At 44.4% G+C, this 19649-nt stretch overlaps 1 protein-coding gene across 1 annotated transcript in view; it reads right to left on the reverse strand.

Moving 5' to 3' along the window:
* Positions 1-19649, reverse strand: part of MYH15 (myosin heavy chain 15) — a 157552-nt gene that overhangs the window by 4922 nt on the left and 132981 nt on the right. The window contains exons 33-38 of the mRNA XM_059887823.1: positions 19362-19477; positions 12597-12789; positions 12131-12334; positions 7523-7648; positions 5265-5435; positions 3152-3256 (exon numbers count right to left, since the gene is read on the reverse strand). Of these exons, the coding sequence (XP_059743806.1) occupies positions 3152-3256; positions 5265-5435; positions 7523-7648; positions 12131-12334; positions 12597-12789; positions 19362-19477 (915 nt within the window). The remainder of the gene's footprint in view (positions 1-3151; positions 3257-5264; positions 5436-7522; positions 7649-12130; positions 12335-12596; positions 12790-19361; positions 19478-19649) is intronic.

The following is a 19649-nucleotide window of genomic DNA, read 5'->3' on the forward strand; positions in this document are numbered from 1 at the left end:
GCCAATTAATGCAAAGGAGCCAGAATATATAATGGGGGAAAGACAGCTAGTTCTTCAATAAGTGGTGTTGGGAAAACTGGACAACCACACGCAAAAAAGGAAATTTGACCACTATCTTATACTATACATAAACGTGAACTCAAAATGGGGATAAAAACTTGAATCTAAGACCTGGAATCATAAAACTCCTAGAAGACAACACAGAAGGTAAGTTCTGTAACATTGATCTTGATGAATTTTTTTGACACTAAAAGCAAAGGCATTAGAAGCAAAAATAAATCAGTGAGGCTTTCTCTGCCTCAGGCTGCTTGCTCTCCCCTTTATCTTTCCCAGGTGTTGCTGCTGCTGCTGCTGCTAAGTCGCTTCAGTTGTGTCCGACTCTGTGCAACCCCGCAGACGGCAGCCCACCAGGCTCCCCCATCCCTGGGATTCTCCAGGCAAGAACACTGGAGTGGGTTGCCATTTCCTTCTCCAATGCATGAAAGTGAAAAGTGAAAGTGAAGTCGCTCAGTTGTGTCCAACTCTTAGCGACCCCATGGACTGCAGCCTACCAGGCTCCTCCGTCCGTGGGATTTTCCAGGCAAGAGTACTGGAGTGGGGTGCCATCGCGTTCTCCATTCCCAGGTGTTACCTCCCATAAATCTCTTATACTTCTGACTCCACCCTGTCATCTGGTTCCTAGAGAGCCCACCTGAGACCAGATTTTTTTTTCTTATCCCTTGAAATGAAGATACGTATCCACATTTAGATTACTAAGGATTAAATAACACCTACACACAGGTCCCTGAATACACTGCTGCTGCTGCTGCTGTCGCTTCAGTCATGTCTGACTCTGTGCAACCCCATAGACGGCAGCCCACCAGGCTCCCCTGTCCTTGGGATTCTCCAGGCAAGAACACTGGAGTGGGTTGCCATTTCCTTCTCCAATGCATGAAAGTGAAAAGTGAAAGTGAAGTCGCTCAGTCGTGTCCGACTCTTAGTGACCCCATGGACTGCAGCCCACCAGGCTCCTCCGTCCATGGGATTTTCCAGGCAAGAGTACTGGAGTGGGGTGCCATTGCCTTCTCTGCCCTGAATACAGGAGGTAGACAAATGTAAAGTAGAGCAGGTAGATAGGGGGTGGTGGTGGGGAGGAAAACTGTCTTTACCTCCTGTAAATAATATAGGTTCCTAATCCTATGTCCTGCTTTATAGCATACATTTCTAGACACTGGAGAGGAAAACAGGATGAATTTCCAAATGCTAGAGGGACATATGAGGGGAGATAAATTCTCAGTGGGACTGGCCTTAAAACTCTTGTAGATGGAGTGACACTTGGTTCCCTTTTCCAATGCAGTATGATTTTCCAAGAGGAATTTTTCCTACGAAAGAAAAACCCTATTTATATCCCTTTCAAAATGACATTTTATAATGGCACCTATGATGTACTATCACAAAACACTCTGCCCCACAGTCCTGATGGTTATTTTGATGTTAAAGGAGAGCAGATTGAATTGACTCAACATCTGCCTTGAATATTTCAAAACCAGGTACTGATATCAAGGAATATGGAGGGCTCTCTAATGTCTCTTTAAAGTGACAGGGTCTTGCCTGTTATCTTGTAATAAAAAGTACTCAATAGGTGTTACCTGAGTTGATGGCAGAAAATCATTGCATAATTGAATAGATATACTCTAAGCATTGTGCAGACACTTGGAAGAAATTAAGAAATACACTTCCATGCTAGTACAAGGGGAAGACACAGATTATTGCTATAAAGAAACAAAGATAAAAACACAATAGAATGAGACTGTATTACTTGGGACAATGAAGAAAGTATAGCTTTAGTGCACTGTTGTATAATGAACCTGTTTACAGAAGAAAACTGTAAGAATAATCCATAGGAAAATAAAAAGAAAAAAAAACAGACACAATTAACAAGCAGCACTTTGCTTCCTCACGTTGTCTTATCCTTGCTCAAAAGAAGCATAGACTAGCACACCTTTCATGTTTCCCGGGTGTTTACTTCCTGCCCCACACACACCATGAGGCAGTCCCCAGTGGTTTTCACTATAATACCTAGCATGGTCTAAAGAAATGTCAGGCTAATTCGCCTTAGGAAAGAACTACTTATTCAGCAAAGAAGAACTGTACAAATAGCTCATTTCATCTTAATTAGCCCAAGATGGTGCTTCTGAAGCACTCTGCTGTCCTAACAGTACTCTCCTTCCTACTGCAAGGAAGGAACACTTTGATGTCTCTGACACCAACTCAGCCTCGGGGGCCACTATCAGGACTGGCAGATCTCTCATGAGTGCTAAGTTGCTGTAAAGTGGGCACCTAGAGTGAGTTTGCCTTTTCACTGGAACAAGCTATATTGTGTGGCAGAGAGTAACCATTGGCATCTGTGTTTAACTGAAACACACGCATCTGCTCTGTGCCAGGAAGGTGCTGGGCCCAGAGGAGTGAGCAAGATATGTGCTATCATGAGATATCTGGTTTTCTCTGTTTGAAGAAAAGGTAAGACAAGCTGGAAAATGAAAACACAAGTGAAGGAGTAGATTGCTACTCTGGCAATGCATTAGTTACTGGTTACAAGTTTGCCCACTTCTTTTCAATTATTTGCTTAGACATGAAAACAGTCAGAAAGCTGCAAGGGGCCTCTCAGCATTTGCTGTATTTCCACCCGGCACCAACACCAGATAGAGTCCTCGGTGGCCTGGAGTGTTTGTGAGACCAGAAAACAAGAGTGGAAACGTCCCCTGCTCCAATTTAACTAGCGCCTCATGCAACCTGCTGGCTGAGTCGCCACCCCAGCCTCCACCAGTCACTTCATTTACACATTGTTCTCACTCAGCCTCTCACAGGAAGGCATCTTTCCAAAAGTGCTGCAGACATTGCGTGAGAAAAAACAAGGATAGTATAAATAGCTCTTCGCCTCTAATTGCAACTTGTCACTCACATTGTGCTTCCCGAGAGCTCTAAAGAGGGACCAACCCAAATCAGTAATAGCAGAGGAGCTCTGGAAGGACAAGTTGGTGTCTCCTGCTAAGGGAGAGGAACGATGGAGAGAGAACTAGAGGAGTCCTAGGGGGTGGTTTCAGGCTTGAAGGAGCACATCTGCCTGAGGTAGGGTGCAGCCAGGCAAGCAGGGAGCGGCTTCTCAGAGTACCTGATGGGTCAGCTCCTTGAGGCACCGTTCAAGCCTGTGGGCTCCCCTCTGGGCCTCCGAGTTACGTTGGACTTCGCTCTCCAGTTCAGCCTCCAGTTCACGAACCTGCAAGCAAACCATGGTCTCAGATGATAGGTGGCCAGCCAGCAAGCCAGGAGGGCATTGCAGTGGCCAATTGATACCATCAAGGGAAGATGTGTTTACTCTGGTTCCTGTAGTGGTGGAATAGAGCAAGCTGTCTGGGAAAACTGCCTCGCCAAGTGAGCTGGTCAAACTAGGTGAGCTCATAAAAGGACTGTTTAGACTCTGAAGGATGTGAAAAGCTAATCCATGCAGAGATGATAAGTATCCTCTCTTGGATTACAAAAGTACATACACATGTGCGTATTAGAAGGTACATAAGTATATATAGAGAATAAGCTGCCTCATCTTTTTCCATGTTCAGTTCTGATTCTCTAAAGAAACCAGACCCTGAGTCTATGTCACACATATGTCACCCACAGCCCTGCTAGGTGGCAGAGCTGTAGTACAGATGAGCAGCTGGCCTGTAGCCTTATAGAATTACACGATCAAGGTTAACATCATTCAATGAATATGATGCCTCCTATGCACCAGGGATACAGCAGGGAAAAAAACACAAAAATCTCTCCCCTCTATAAGCATCCATTCTAGTGAATGAAACACACAAAGCAAAGTAAAACATAGATTATGTTAGATGGTGGTAAGTGGAATGGAGAGAAATAAAGCAGGACACGGGGTAGGGGGTTGATAGGGAAGGGTGTCTTTCATACAATTTTGCAATCAAACCAACTAAACAAGGTCCATTCGGAAGGCCTAACTTTCATCTCTGTTTTCCTCCTATGCGTAGTGGCTTTTATTCAGTTCAGTCACTCAGTCATGTTTGACTCTTTGCAACCCCATGGACTGCAGCATGCCAGGCCTCCCTGTCCATCACCAACTCCCAGAGTTTACTCAAACTCATGTACGCTGAGTTGGTGATGCCATCTAACTAGCGCATTCTCTGTCATCCCTTTCTCCTCCCACCTTCAATCTTTCCCAGCATCAGGGTCTTTTCAGATGAGTCAGTTATTCACATCAGGTAGCCAAAGTATTGGCATTTCAGCTTCAGCATCAGTCCTTCCAATGAATATTTAAGACTGATTTCCTTTAGGATGAACTGGCTGGATCTCCTTGCAGTCCAAGGGACCAGTGGCTTTTATTAGTCTTCATTTTATCCTGCCACCGATTCTTTTTGAAAATACAGGCAGATGTGTACATGTCTTCATATTTTCCCTCTTTCTTGCACAGAAGGTTATATACTCTCCACATTGCCTGTGCCTTTATTATCATTGTACTACTAGGCATGAACTCCAGAACATTACAACACTCTTCTTCACTCCTTAATCAGTATGATTATACCATAAATGTGTATTGGTATTCCATTATATGGATATATCATAAATGTGCAATGGCAATACTTTCTCAGAGGCCCTTCTGAGGCATGAAAATCCCAGTCAAATATTCTTTCCATTCTTATAGCATCTGTCACATGACCTGTAAATTGTCACTGAAATTGATTCAATAATTTTAAAAATCCTATTTTCAAGCTAGGTCTTTCTAGTCTTCCTATCCTGAAGCTCCCTGAAGGCAGGTACTACATCAATTCTGTCAGTCCTCACTACATCTGCACTAAAGTCTTTCTGGTCCTGGATTTACTTGTTTCCCTCTGCTTTCTCTGGCTGTTAGGATAGAGGCATTCTCCATAGAGCAGATAATGGGAGCAAAGGCAGGGAATCAAGACTGTTGAGAGGATGTTTGGAAACAGTGGGTCCCCAGGCTGTGGGGAGCCTAGTGCCGGGGCGGGTGAAGCTGGGGGAGATACATTCCACTAAGCAGGAAGGCAGGTTTCACCCACTCCAGGAAGAGTCATGTTTAGTGGCCCAAAGTCAAGAAGAATGAATGAATATACTGAGATCTGACACTCTCAGATGACTGCAAGTGCTACAAGCCAAAGTGAAGAGGGAGGTAGCACTATCTGATGTGATATCCCAAGACAATAAGACTTTGAACTGGGAGTTGTCAAGACCCCATGATTACACAGGCAAACTCCTACCCTGGATTCTAGTTTCTGGATTTGCTTTCTGTTCCCCACTATGGCTGTCTGCTCAGCATCATCCAGCCTTTCTTGTAAGTCTTTAATTGTCTGCTCCATGTTCTTTCTCATCCTCTCCAAGTGGGCATTGGTATCTTGCTCCTTCTTCAGTGCTTCTGACATGTTTGCTACCTAGAAAAGAAGGAAAGGGACTGAGATAATCTGGAAGCCAACAGAGCTGAACATTTTTGTCCTTAGTCTTCAGTTCCTGATGTGACTAAAGGCCATGCCTCGCCTCTGTACTTCATCTCTTCCCACTATGCTCTCCCTAACTTCTGATCCTCGAGTTTGGTAACCATAAGGCAATCAAGATAGCAGCAGCTACTGGAGATCAGGGTGACGGGTGGTGGAAACAGACCAGAGATGAAACACCACGTGAACATTATCACACAATATCTGTATTCAAAGAAAGCCGACCAACTGAGGGCAGAGTTTTTAACTGAGTAAAGCACCAGGACATGTCCTATGGCAGCACGCACCAGGAAGAGTGTGGTGTGCTTAGAAGAATCTTTTTCACGCCTCACTTCTGTAATTCTGTGACTTGCAACTGCAAACAAGTTTAGGCTCTAGGAATTTGGCAGCAACTGATGCTTTCGGTGCCAATAATCTGGCAAAAGGATGGTTAATTCTTGCAAAGCCTGCTCTCGGCTTTGATTGTGTATACAAGGGCTCGGTGTCTTGCTGCCATTATTAAGAACTGTTTCATGAATCTCTCAGTGCCTTTAATGTAAGAACACTGCCCTCTCAGCCAAAGTTTCTCTGTCTATCAGGTTACCAACCATCTGCATAACTTAAGTGTGAGACGTCTGTGCAGATGGTGAGGGCAAAGAATAAATAATGGAGGTAACTCTGGGTTTTGCTATGTGGGGCTGGAGCTCAGAGCTGAACTACTGGAGAATTAAGGCAGGGGAAGAGGTAGTGAGTTCATTTTTCAACATTGTCAAGAAGATCTTTTAAAGGTGAAGTTATGCAGATAGAGTCTTCCTAACGTGTGACTGCATAAATTTACCAAGCAGGAGCAAAAAGCTCTTTTTTCCCCACTTCTATGTAGATTTTCATAAATGTTTGAAATGAGCATATTATTTTTCCCTTGGCCAAACACTTTCAAGCTTTCTCACACCTCTTTTCCATCAGAAAGCAGAGTGTCTGCGTTGATACAAAATGGCTGAATGCTAGGCATGCTTTCCCCATTCTTCTGGATTCTACAGTGACCTAGAGCTAGGATTTGGTGTAAGAGTTTTAACCACCCAAGTGCTTGATGATTCAGACAGATACAGACATAAGTTTTCCCCTTCTTTTGAATCCTAAAATGACTAATGTAAAACCTAACTGAGTATCTTGTCTCTTCGGTTCCCATACACTGTTTAGCAAGAGGATCAGCTTTCATTCTCAGGGCGAGCTCTGGGCTGCTGCGTGTGTTTGTGCATCCGACGTACTGTGCAGGAGCACCTCATGGGGAAGTGGTGAGTGGAGGGTGAGATCAAGTCCAAGCTCTGCTCAGCAGGCGCTGGGACCTGCAAGCCTGGGACCTTGACGCACAGACTTTTCTCCCACCTCCCTCCTTCCATGGCCTTTTTTTTTTGAGTACTGTCATCTGTTTGTCATGCCTTTTGAGAGAAATCTGCATCTATCTGCAGTGGGTGTCCAGAGTCTATCCCTTTTCAGTGCCCACAAAGGTACAGTCAAGGCTGGCAGTCAACCCTGAGCTTGGTCTCATTCACGAAAAGTACACCTATCAACAACTTTAAACTTGCAGATAAGGAAGGTGCACCAATCCTGAAGGCCTTCCTCACCGACCCGATTCTGTTACTGAAGCAGCAGTATGGGCTGTAAAAAAATAAGTGAAATAAGTATTCTTGCCAGATCATCATCATGAAGCCATTACAGGCCCCAGGAAAAGTAGCTATGGGTAAGGAAACATAAGAAGAATTGTTTCTAGACACCAGATATATTGATTCACAAGTGGAAAGTGGTTTGACTATTTTCAAAAGTCTCTTGCTTTCACAAGATTTTGCTTATGGTGATTCAGCTGCTTTTTTTCATTGTGTGGTTTGGGTGGAAGGGAGGAGCCGATTGGCCTAATTTCCAAAATGGGGGCAGAGAGGCAGAGGGGTCAGTTAATCTCCCCCCTGGCTATATGGAGAATCAATGGAATCCTTTCTGGCTACTGCTCCTGTCAGCTCTGGAAGACAGGAGTGAGCAGGCAGTCATGGACCCACCTCAGTGGCTGCCTTCTTGGCCTTCTCTTCTGCATTTTGACAGCCCTGCATCGCCTCCTCAGCTTCCTTCTGCATCCTGGCTACATCCACCTCCAGTTTCTTCTTCTGGCTGAGGAGACTCGTGTTCTAAAGAAAAGCAGCATCCTGATTAGGAAAGTTGAGATCAGTGGTGAAACGCAAGCTGGTCTGTTCAGGACATGCAATGTGAGGGGCTCTGGCCAGGAGGTCATTTTCCTCTAGTCAGCCATACTCAGTGAAGCAGCACTTCCAGGGCCAAGAGACCACATTAGATTGAATGCATGGGATTTCATCTATGCGTGGTCCACTACTGGAGAGACGGCAGCCTGAATCCGAAAGGAGCAGTGGATCCAGACAACCTACGAGTCCCAAACACGTGTTTGGTTTTCCCCTTATTGAGGAGTATGTTTTTCTGCCTCTTGCTCTTTGATGTGGGAAGAAGCAAGTGTCCCAGAGTAGAAGTCAGGGTCAAAAGCAGACATCTGGAAAGCAGGGGTCTAGGAAATAAAAATGAGCTTCCTGCATGCTGCTCCAGTGGGAAAAATCTTCCTCATCATCGACCTCTGTTTCTATCAATTCTGCACTGATATAGGGGTGGGAAAAGTAATTCTGATGAGCCTCACCCCCCAGCCCTTAGAAAGCTCCATCACATGGGAGAGTTACTTGTGTTCTTTGGCTGGTGCTGCCCTAATTCTTTCCTTCCTGGGTTGTGACATTAGAAACTGAAACTCCTTTTTGGTCTGTGTTTGTAGCACAGCTTTTCTGAGGGTGTGAAAGCTCAGCAGAGAGAATGTATTTAAAAGGCATAGCCTTCCTATTTTTAATTTCTCTTCTGTTTGTTCACTTTTCCTCTGGCTAGTGCCTTTCTCAGTGGCAAGATTAAACCTTGGAAACAGGAAGAGAGATATTACAGCCTCACAGGTTCTGTCCTGCTTCCTCAATGGTGGGAAGCATCTTTGTCAAGATTGCTATCCTCAGTCCTCATTGAGAGACAGGCTTTATGTGCCCAGGGACTCCTACTGCCAGGGGTGTAGCCTGGGGGTGGGGGTGAGGGCATTTCCTGGAGTTTGTCAGGATTCTCACTGCACAAAACTCCATAGAAACTCTTTGTAAAGAAAGGTACAAGTGTAAATCTTGATTCATTTATACACAGAATCACTTAAAATCCACTAGGGAGTTGATAGTTAAAGTATTTTCAAGCTAAATGATTGGTTCTCTTTGGGAAGCAGAGGGTGAGGGAGTACTGTGCAGAAGGGCAAGCTAGATGTTTGAAAAAGGACCCATGTAATCAGACAGGGATAACTTTGGCCTCATATGTCTGGTCTAGGTTAGAAGTCTATAAAATGGTCACTATACATCAATCAGAAGATAGCTGGTATTCCCAGAATTGCAAGGGGTCCTACTTGGCCAAGGTAGGACCTCACAAGAGAGAGGAGTCCTTGTGAGCCATAGATCACCTAGATCAGAACTGCACCAAGGGTAGTTTCTGGACTGGCAGCATCACCTGAAAACTCGCTTGATTCCTCCTATAGCAGAGATTCTGCAGTGGGTCTGGGGTGAAGCCTGAGAATGTATATTTTTGTGTTATTTGCTTTTATACACATAAAGTTTCAGAAACTCTGCTCTGGAGATCAAGTCTCTGTGGCCTAATTTTCTTTTTTTTTCCAGATCTATCTCCTCCTCTCTATGTCTGCTTTTGCTCTGGTTGATGTCCTCATCTCTCTCTAGGCTAGTGCTTTATCATCATATGGAGACCTACTGGTGCATCATCAGCTATAACCATGTATGGCAAATGATTTGTTACCAATAGCTATTAAGTACTACAGATTTACTTTTTAAAAATTCAATATTCTACTTTATAACACTTCTACTCATTTTATTTATTTAAGCTTTCCTGAGAGAGAAAGAAAATACTGAAGTGAGTTAGCCTGTCGGGAATTATGCACAGCCTATAGCCTGTTTTATACACGTGGTATCCTAATAGGATCCTGTCATGCACATGGACACAAAGTCAGACTGTAGGCACAAACTAAATGCAATGCCTTCCAGCTGGTGCATCCTTGGCTTATATTTCCTTTTATCCAGTGTTTCTCAGTTACAGTTGGCATTCCGGGAGGGGCAATTCTTTGTGATAGCGAATTACCTGTATTTTGCAGGAGCATTAGTATCTTTGGAACTTGCCTACTAAATGTCAGTGGCACTTCCCAGTCACAATGGCAACCACAATGATCCCACAGATGTTTCTAAATAGCCCCGAGCATGGCACATCTGCCCCTAGCTGCATGAATCCATCCTTCACAACAATCATCAGAGTAAACTTCTGAAGATGCAAATCTAATAACTTTGCTCCCAGTTACTCACAATTCCTCAGCAGACTTCAAACTTTATCAGTTTCAAAATCAAGTCCCTGGTGACCTGGGTCTATCTGCCTCTCCCTGAGCATCAATTCTGCTGATTTCTCCCACCCCACCCCCACCGTACGCTGTAGTAAATATATCAATTTTTCTTAACATCCTAAATCCCCTCCTCTCCTCATGCGTCTGCCCTTGACTCTGCTCTCTACTTGGCTGACTTCTTACGTGTCCTTCACAGCTCAGATCAAGCAGACTGTGCATCTCCCTGAAGTGTAGGATCGTCAGGGAAGGCTTTCTATAGGGCTATCCTTGCTTCATCACTGTACTCCTGGCAGTGCACTGCAGCTTGTTTACTTAGATCTTCATGTTTGTAGGATGATGGAGATATTCTTCATCTATCTACGCTATGTACTACTGGGCTTCCCCAGTGGCTCAGTGGTTAAGAATCCACCTGCCAATGCAGGAGACCCAAATTTGATCCCTGGGTCAGGAAGATCCCCTGAAGAGGAGAATGGCTACCCACTCCAGTATTCTTACTGGGAAAATCCCATGGAAAGAGAGGAGCCTGGTGGGCTACAGTCCATGGGGTCACACAGAGTTGGACATGACTAAAGCGACTTAGCAGCAGCAGTAGCAACCATAACCTAGACAGGTGTACATGGTATTGTTGTTTAGTCCCTCAGTCATGTCTGACTCTTTTGTGACCCCATAGATGGCAACCCATCAGGCTCCCCCATCCCTGAGATTCTCCAGGCAAGAACACTGGAGTGGGTTGCCATTTTCTTCTCCACTAGGTTATGGTAGATGCATTAAAAATGTTTATTGAATGACCCATTTACTATATGCATTTGTCTAACCACTACAGTTTCTCCTGATTCCACAAGAATAGTAAAAATTCTAAGAATTCTTGTTTTGTGTCACTTACATAATCTTCCATGAGAAGCCAGAGTCCTGACAACTCATTATAACTGTCAGGAGCCACTCAGAATTGTTTGACATCTCTTGGCTCTTAGGCAGCTTTTTTTTTTTTCCTGAATCCTGGGATTCTCAGGGAACACATTGGCATAGAGGGAACAGGATAAACAGGTAGATGACTCTGGAACACTAGTGAATGTTCCCCCCTCCTCTCTCCCCAGTATCCTAGCTGTGAGTTTCCTGACAGTTCATTCTTCTGACAGGGCTTAATGTTATGGGTCAAATTGTGTCCCTCCCCACAAGAAACATAGGTTGAAGTCCTAACCACCAGTTCTCAGAATGTGACCTTACTTGGAAACAGGTTCCTTACAGAGGCAATCAAGTTAAAATGAGGTCAGTCATGTCCAACTCTTTGTGACCCCATGGACTGTAGCCTACTAGGATCCTCTTCTTGGGACTTTTCAGGCAAGAATACTGGAGTGGGTTGCCATACCCTCCTCCAGGAGATCCTCCAGACCCAGGGTGGGCCCTAATCTGACTGATGTCCTCATAAAAATTTGGAAATTTTTTATGACAGATGACAGATACAGAAGGAAAATGATGTTAAAACAGAGAAAATGCCATGTGAAGGCAGAGAATTGGAGTGACGCATCTACAAGCTGCTGCTAAGTTGCTTCAGTCGTGTCCGACTCTGTGCGACCCCATAGATGGAAGCCCACTAGGCTCCCCTGTCCCTGGGATTCTTCAGGCAAAAACACTGGAGTGGGTTGCCATTTCCTTCTCCAATGCATGAAAGTGAAAAGTGAAAATGAAGTCACTCAGTTGTGTCCAACTTTTAGCGACCCCATGGACTGCAGCCTACCAGGCTCCTCTGTCCATGGGATTTTCCAGGCAAGAGTACTGGAGTGAGGTGCCATTGCCTTCTCCGATCTACAAGCTAAGGAACACCAAAGATTGCCACTAAACCACCAGAAGCTGAGAAAAGGCAAGGAAGGATTCCTCTACAAGATTCAGAGGGAGTGCTACCCTGCCAACGCCTTGATTTCAGACTTCTAGCCTTTAGAACTGTAAGAGGTTACATTTCTGTTGTTTTAAGCCCCTCAGTTTGTGGACTATGTTGCTGCAGCCGTAGGGAGCCCATGCATTTGGGGATGAATGAAGGGTACGGCCACCACTCTGCTGCCAAAGGCTCTCCCTGTCTCACCGGACACCCCCAAGGCTCCATGTGCCAAGTGTGTATGGTTCAAGACCAAGGCTGACTATGTAGAAACTTCTGCCTCCAACCAGCTGATGAGGCTAATGGGGAGTTTATGGGTCCCACCTGGGCATGGAAAAGATTGATTTTTTCCGTGGCTTCCAGGAGCTCCTCCTCTGCCAGCCTGCGACTGCGCTCTGTCTGCTCCTGCAAGGACCTTAGCTCCTCGACTTCAGCCTGGAGAAGAGCATTGCGCCGCTCGGCCACCGCCACCTGCTCCTTCAGCTCGCTGTTCATGCATGTGCTGTCATCCACCTGCACCTGCAGGTCCTGGGAGAGAAAACTTAGGCCTGGGCATGGGTCCCTGGGAGTCCAATGGGACCTGAGTTTGTGTGTGCACACTCAACAAAGTTAAACATAACATAAACCAGTTAATCATAAGCACATATTAATGTAAGCCAATTGAATGTAAGGTCTCCTGAGGGACTAGATTTGGTGTCCTCACTTTTATTGTTGAACACAACCTGTTACTTGGCTTGTTCCCATAAGCAGAGGCGTCCCTGCTTCATCCCCATGTGACAATTGAAAATACCTTGACCTGGGTCTGGAGCTGGCCCAGGGACTTGGTGGCCTCTGATGCCTGCCTGCTGGCACAGCTAAGCTGGAGCTCCATCTCAGTGAGGTCCCCTTCCATACTCCTCTTCAGCCGGGTGGCCTCAATTCTGCAACGAGCTTCGGAATCCAGACTCAACTGCAGGGAGTCAATAGCACACTGCTGCTTCTTCCTAATTTTAGAGTACATTCAGGGGGGAAATCATGCACCCAGGTTGAGAAAGGGTACCTGCTGTGTACACACAACAGTTTAAGAATCAGAGAAAAACTTAAAATTCAAGACAGATTCTGTGTAATTAACAAAATGAGTCTAAAGCGTCTTCATCTGGAAACCATGGAGGTTGAAGGGTTAGATCAGTGAGCATTTGTACATTGTATCAGATCAACTGTTTTCCATGTCAACTCCCCAGAAAAATCAAGAAAATCACTAGTGGGCTTCCCTGGTGGTTCAGTGGTAAAGAATTTGCCTGCCAATGCAGGAGACACGGGTTTGATCTCTGGTTTGCTGCAGAGCAACTAAGCCTGTGCACCACAACGATTGAGCCTGTGCTCTGTAGCCCACATGCCGCTTCTACTGAAGCCCATGTGTCCCAGAGCCCATGCTCCACAGCAAGAGAAGCCACCACAATGTGAAGCGCCCACCACAACTAGAGAGTCGCCCCCACTCGCTGCAACTAGACAAAAGCCTGCACAGCGATGAAGGCCCAGCATAGCCAAAAATAAATATAAATAAAATTTAAAAGAGAAAAGCACTAGAATATTTTTGAGATTCCTGTGGGACAGACTTTGCCCTTGTCTAAGACCTCCTCAAGGACAGTCTAAGGCAAATATCTGGATTCCCTATAGTGGCTAAGAGTGAAGGGAGGATGCTCTTTCAGATGGGCATAATATTTAAACACTTTCAATGGTGAAACATGTTTGAAGACAGCAAGAAACAGTCATCCAGCTTGAAACAAGTCCTGTACCAGCAAACCTGCTCTAATGACCTGTGACACCTAATTCCTAGAATAGCATGGTTATCTTTCTCCAGGAGTTTGGGAGTACAACCAAGGATAGGCTGAGAAAACTAACTGCTGTGTGATATTGAATTACTTCAACATGCCTTTATAACATCCATGCTGAAACCATTTTTGCAAAGTGCCAGAAGCTTACACAATAGATGTGTGTTCAGGAAGACAAAGGAAAAATATGGGGAACCCCGAGAAATCATTTCCCAACCCTCTTGCAGAAAGTCTGGGACTGTGTGACTGAATTCTGACCAACTGATATGGGCAAAAGTGTTTCCAAGCCTCACACATACAACTTTTTACTCATGATCCTGTGTTCTCTTCCCCATCAATGGCAAACCTGATGGCCACAAATGAACCCTCTGGCATCAAAAGATGGAAGGAACCTGAGTTCTTGAATGACTTGGAAGAGTAGTGGCCCACTCTCCATCCTACCCCACACTGGACTCTGACACAAAGCAAAAATACACTTTTAAGCCATTGAGATTGGGTGGTTGTGAGTTAGGACAATGTAACCGTTATAACTAACACAGGCCCTGTTAAACTCACCCTATGAAGCAGGGCCTAATACTGGACAGATAAGACAAGCCATACTCATAGAGTCTATCAGCACAAATAGCAGACACATGCTCATTTTGAGTCAGAATTAGGTTCCACACTGAGTTATCGCTGAGCCTGTGTTCTGAGCTCCAAGGCCAATCAGGAAGACACGCAGCCTGCAGAGGAGTAAGAGTGTGGTCAGAGTTTTCAACTAGGTGACAGGTGGAGGTGCCACTTTTCATGACCACACTTCACCCCATTGATGGAGGGGGCATTCAGAAGTAATTATGCAAATGTAAGAGAAAAAACTTTCTGGCCCCAGAGCCCAGAATTAGCACATCTCCTGTGCCTCCATATGCTGTGGTCAGACTCTCCTGCCTGCCTTTAGGTCCTGGGCTTTTGCTTGGCTGCCAGAAGAGGATCCCACAGGGATGCCAGCATATAAAGTCACTAGAGACTATTATGACTGAATTGTGTCTCTCTCCCCACCCCAACCAAACTCATATGTTGAAGCCCTAAACCCCAGTACCTCAGAATGCAAGTGTATTTGAAGACAGGACCTTTAAAGAGGTGATTAAGTTAAATGAGGCCCTTAGGGTGGTGAGCACCAAAGAATTGATGCTTTTGAACTGTGGTGTTGGAGAAGACTCTTGAGAGTCCCTTGGACTGCAAAGAGATCCAACTAGTCCATTCTAAAGGAGATCAGTCCTGGGTATTCTTTGGAAGGACTGATGCTAAAGCTGAAACTCCAATACTTTGGCCACCTCATGCGAAGAGTTGACTCATTGGAAAAGACTCTGATGCTGGTAGGGACTGGGGGCAGGAGGAGAAGGGGACGACGGAGGATGAGGTAGCTGGATGGCATCACTGACTCGATGGGCGTGAGTTTGGGTGAACTCCAGGAGTTGGTGATGGACAGGGAGGCCTGGCATGCTGCAATTCATGGGGTCACAAAGAGTCGGACATGACTGAGCGACTGAACTGAATCCAATCTTACTGATGTCTTTAGAAGAATAGGAAATGTGGACACAGACAGAAACTTTAGGGATGAGTGTGCACAGAGAAAAGAAAATGTGAGGATCCAGCAAACCAAGGAGAGAGGTCTCAGGGGGAACATCTTGATCTTGAACCTCCAACCTCCAGAAATGTGAGAAAATAAATTTCTGCTATTTAAGCCACCCAGTCTATTTAGTTATGGCAGCCCTAGCCCACAAGTACTACAGGGACACATACTCAACAGCACTGAAAGCTTTGAGATATTGCTCTGTCTTACATAAGGAAACTCATTTTTGCTGAACTGACTCTACTTATACAGGAACACTAAAGCATCACTAGGCTGGTGTCAAAATCCTCCGTACAGAGATATAATCCACTTAAGCAAACAAAATGGATGTTTCAACTGTACTTTTTCCACAGTTGTTTATGCAATTTCATGAGTACCTACAGACAAGTAGAAAGTGCTACGGTTTAAGAGGCTTCCATATAATACAGGCCTGGAGAATTGCCACTAAACAATCAGCACATTCCACGCAGAGTCAAGAAATCTTTCAAATGAAAACTCCTCAAGCACATTTTTTTTTAAAGAAAAATGAAGCAGTCAAGACCAAGGCAATATGGTAAAAGTTCCTTTTCTATTTTTCCCAAAATGTGAAATATAATTTGAGGAAAGAAAACAAATGCAAACAAAATCAGAATAAAAGCTTAAATTCTGAAAAAGCTAAGGATTTTAAACTGTCAATTCAATCAGTAATATTTTTCTCTTGCAACGTTGCTCATCTATATCACAGAAATGAAAGATTTTCCTTAATTCTAATACATACGATTCAGTTTTAAAATGATTAACAAGATATTTTGCTAACTAAATGCCATGCCTGATTTTGAGATCCTGTATCTTGAAGTTGTGCTAAAATATTTTACTTAGACAGGAGAAGAAATTTAAACATATTCTTCTGGAAGAGACTCAGACAATAAAAGAAATTAAGTTGGATAGTGCATGTAGATGAAGACCATGTGGCAAAGTTCAGTATTACTAAGTTCAGAGGAGTGAACCATATGGAAGGAAAAGATGATGGATCATTCCTAGGAACCTGAGGTCACAGGTCAGGGGTGAGCTAACTATGGGCTCTGGGCCAAATTTGGCCATGTCATTTGATCTCTTATTATGGCTGCTTTCAAGCTAAGGTTGCAGACTTGAGTAGCTGCAACTGAGACTCTATGGTCCACAAAGCCAAAAATATTTACCATCTGATGCCATAAATAAAAAGCTTGCCTAACCCTTCCATAGATGATCAAAGCAAAGCAAACAAATACATTTTGATAGCATAGGGAATTTTGGTGCCTCACTCCCCAAAACTCCTTCCCCAGCATCTCTCTGGGTGTGTCTGGAGAGAGCAGAATGCATGCTGGGACACCCCAGTTTTGGTCCACTGAGAAGCCCCCACACATTTCAGCATTTTCATGAATACCCTGAGTTGGGAGGGGGATGTACTTAGCCAGTGGCCCTGGAAGATTCAGGACACACACCTAACTTATTTTCAACCCCGGCTGGGGCCTTGCAGCAGGGCCCGACTTAGACGGCGGTCACAGCTGCCAGTTGGCCTTCAAGCTGGCCGTGGATATCACTCTTGCTTTCCTGGTAGAGGAGGGTGAGGATCAAAGCCCCTCCTTCCATCAGTGACTGCATTATCACCTCTCTAACTCTAGCTTTGCTAATTACAACATTTGTAAGGAAACAAAAAAGCCCTATGCTATACTAAGTCACTTCAGTTGTGTCCAACTCTGTGTGACACCAGAGATGGCAGCACACCAGGCTCCCCCATCCTTGGGATTCTCCAGGCAAGAACACTGGAGTGGGCCGCCATTTCCTTCTCCAATGCATGAAAGTGAAAAGAGAAAGTGAAGTCGCTGAGTCTTGTCTGACTCCTAGCAACCCCATGGACTGCAGCCCACCAGGCTCCTCCATCCATGGGATTTTCCAGGCAAGTGTACTGGAGTGGGGTGCCATTGCCTTCTCCGCAAAAAAGCCCTATCGATTCATAAAAGTTTGCGAAGCCCTATCTAGAATAGCAGACACAGCATGTTGCCAACATGAAGTGCTCAATAACTATGGAACAAGTGAAACATACAACCCACATATGAGCCACTCATTCTTTCACCCCAACAGGCTTCCAGCCTGGCTCACGAAGGATCAGCCCTCACCTAATGGAAGAACAGTGGGCTGGGAGGCAGAGCATCAGTGAAGTGAATGAATTACCAGAATTTGCAGCCCTACCAAGGTTTTTACCTTTGCCTCTGAGTCTCTCTCAGAGGTACTCCTGGTCCCTTCAGCATCCTGAGTCCTGTATCCTATGCCTCCCTCAGTTTCTACGGAGTTATCCAAGCATTATGTGAAATAGGACCTTGAGCCTCATCTTTTCCTCAGGCAATATTTCCCTTGAGTCCTAGATTTTACCTGGCTTATCTTTGATTGCTCAAAATCCTATGTTTTGCTAGTATTTCCCCTTGGTGTTCTCTTCCGTTTTCTTAAGATCCCTTCCTCTCCTAGCCCTGAAGTCAGACTAGACCCTCTGATTAAGGGTTTCTGATCTAGTCTCCACTGGCATGGGGCACTCAGACAGAAAGGGTCTACAAAGTACTTGTGATATTTTGTTAAGATATACTCATCTTTCCTTTCCGGATGTAGCTATTACAGTTATTATGAATCATTAACTAAAACTCATGAACAGCTCACTCCTCCCTCCAGCCCGCCCTTCTTTTTTCAGCCCCTTGACAGCTCCCGCCTCAGCTTCAATTCTTTCTTCTCCCAGCCCTAGCTGTTTGGATCTCCAGCTTCCTTTGCACTTAAATTATTATAATTGGTGAACAGCTCTCTCTACGACATCAGAGGTACCTGACAAGACGCAGACTCTCTGAGGACTCATTTTTTCTTAGCTGGGTTTATTAATAGGCACAGGTTTGACGTTACCTGAAACGAGTTTTTTTTTTTTTTTTTTAATGGTACAAGGAGACATTCGTTTTTGTTCCTCGTGGAAGGAAGTAGGGCAAATATCAAGGTCCAATGTTTTTGCCCTTTATAAAAAAAAAAAAGTCTTTTAGGCACAGCCTCTTAAGTAGACCAGATTTCATCCCCACCGTCAGTCCTATAGAGGAAAGTGCCGGTGAGTGAGAGCAAAGATAACTCAAAGCACACAGAGGACCAAATTTGGCTTGACACCCTCATTAAAAAGATGACCCCCATGGGAGTTTTGTCTGAAGGTGGGCTATGGGGAAGAGGCCAGTTTAACTGAACATGGTAACCTTTTCTCTTAATGGTTTAACAAACATGTTGAAAGCAAATTGCCAGTTGAACCTCAGACTCAAAAATGCTTTTCCTTGCTGACATATGGCACTGACTTAAGGGAACAGATCAGATGGATAATACAATCATAGCTAATTCCATGTGTTTATAATGGTGTCTTTGATCTACAGAGCATGAAGTGCTTTGCCAACATTGGCTTACTGATCTTCCTCGCCACCTTCTGTGACACGGATGGGGCTGCTTTCATCCCCTCACTTCACTGAGAAGCTAAGAAGTGAGATGTCTAAAATCATCAGCTTGTTATGATGAAGCTAAGAAAAGATCCTGCAACCCAGGATTCCTATTTAATTCAGTTTCCTGACTATTAAGACTCAGCTGCTTCAACAGGGATTCAATAAGCAGCTTAGCTCTTAGCTTTAGCCCCTCTCCAAACAAATGGCTACAGGTACAGGCAGGGGGGAGGTGGAAACTTCACTCTGATCTGACATTAATTTTAATGTCCAGCATCACTTTTTTTTGGGTTCTTTTCCTTCACTGTTCGGCACCATCAGTCAGTGTCTTGAATACTCAAGAAAGAAGCTTGTTGTAGGGAGACCCAGGCAGTATATACAGTCCTTATCCACATACTTTGGCTTTTTTTGGTGTGTTATCTTGAGTTTTGTACGCAAGTAAAAGCTGCTTGAATAAGAAAATCATAAACATTAATAGTAATCATGTTAGAGGTATCCTTTTATACTAACAGTGCTGTGCTGACTAGGAAGAGTCTAGTGTTGGGTCAGACCAGCGGTCTCTGTGCTGATATTCCAACAAAGGTTATAAAAGTAGCCAAACACAATGAATCCTTGTTCAGTTAAGGATCCTGAAACATGTAACTGTTGTTCATCAAAATAATTGTACATACCTAAAATTTTCTATTTCTTCATCTTTCTCTGAAAGCTTCCTTTCAAGTTCCGCTTTAGTGTCTGAGAGTTCAAGCTGCAAACGAAGAACCTTGCTTTCATTACGCTCCAGAGCTCCCTGAAATACACAAATAAAAAGCATTAAATTAAGCCCACTTTTGGACAAAAGTATTTTTTTCTCTAAATATATGTCACTAATGGAGCTCTCTTTGGAATTGCTAGGAATAGTCAAAGTTCAAATCAGATTCCTGAAGACTGAAACAGGATGAGAGACAAGTGATTACCTTTCT

This window comes from Bos taurus, chromosome 1, assembly GCF_002263795.3.
Source record: "Bos taurus isolate L1 Dominette 01449 registration number 42190680 breed Hereford chromosome 1, ARS-UCD2.0, whole genome shotgun sequence".
Lineage (NCBI taxonomy): Eukaryota > Metazoa > Chordata > Mammalia > Artiodactyla > Bovidae > Bos > Bos taurus.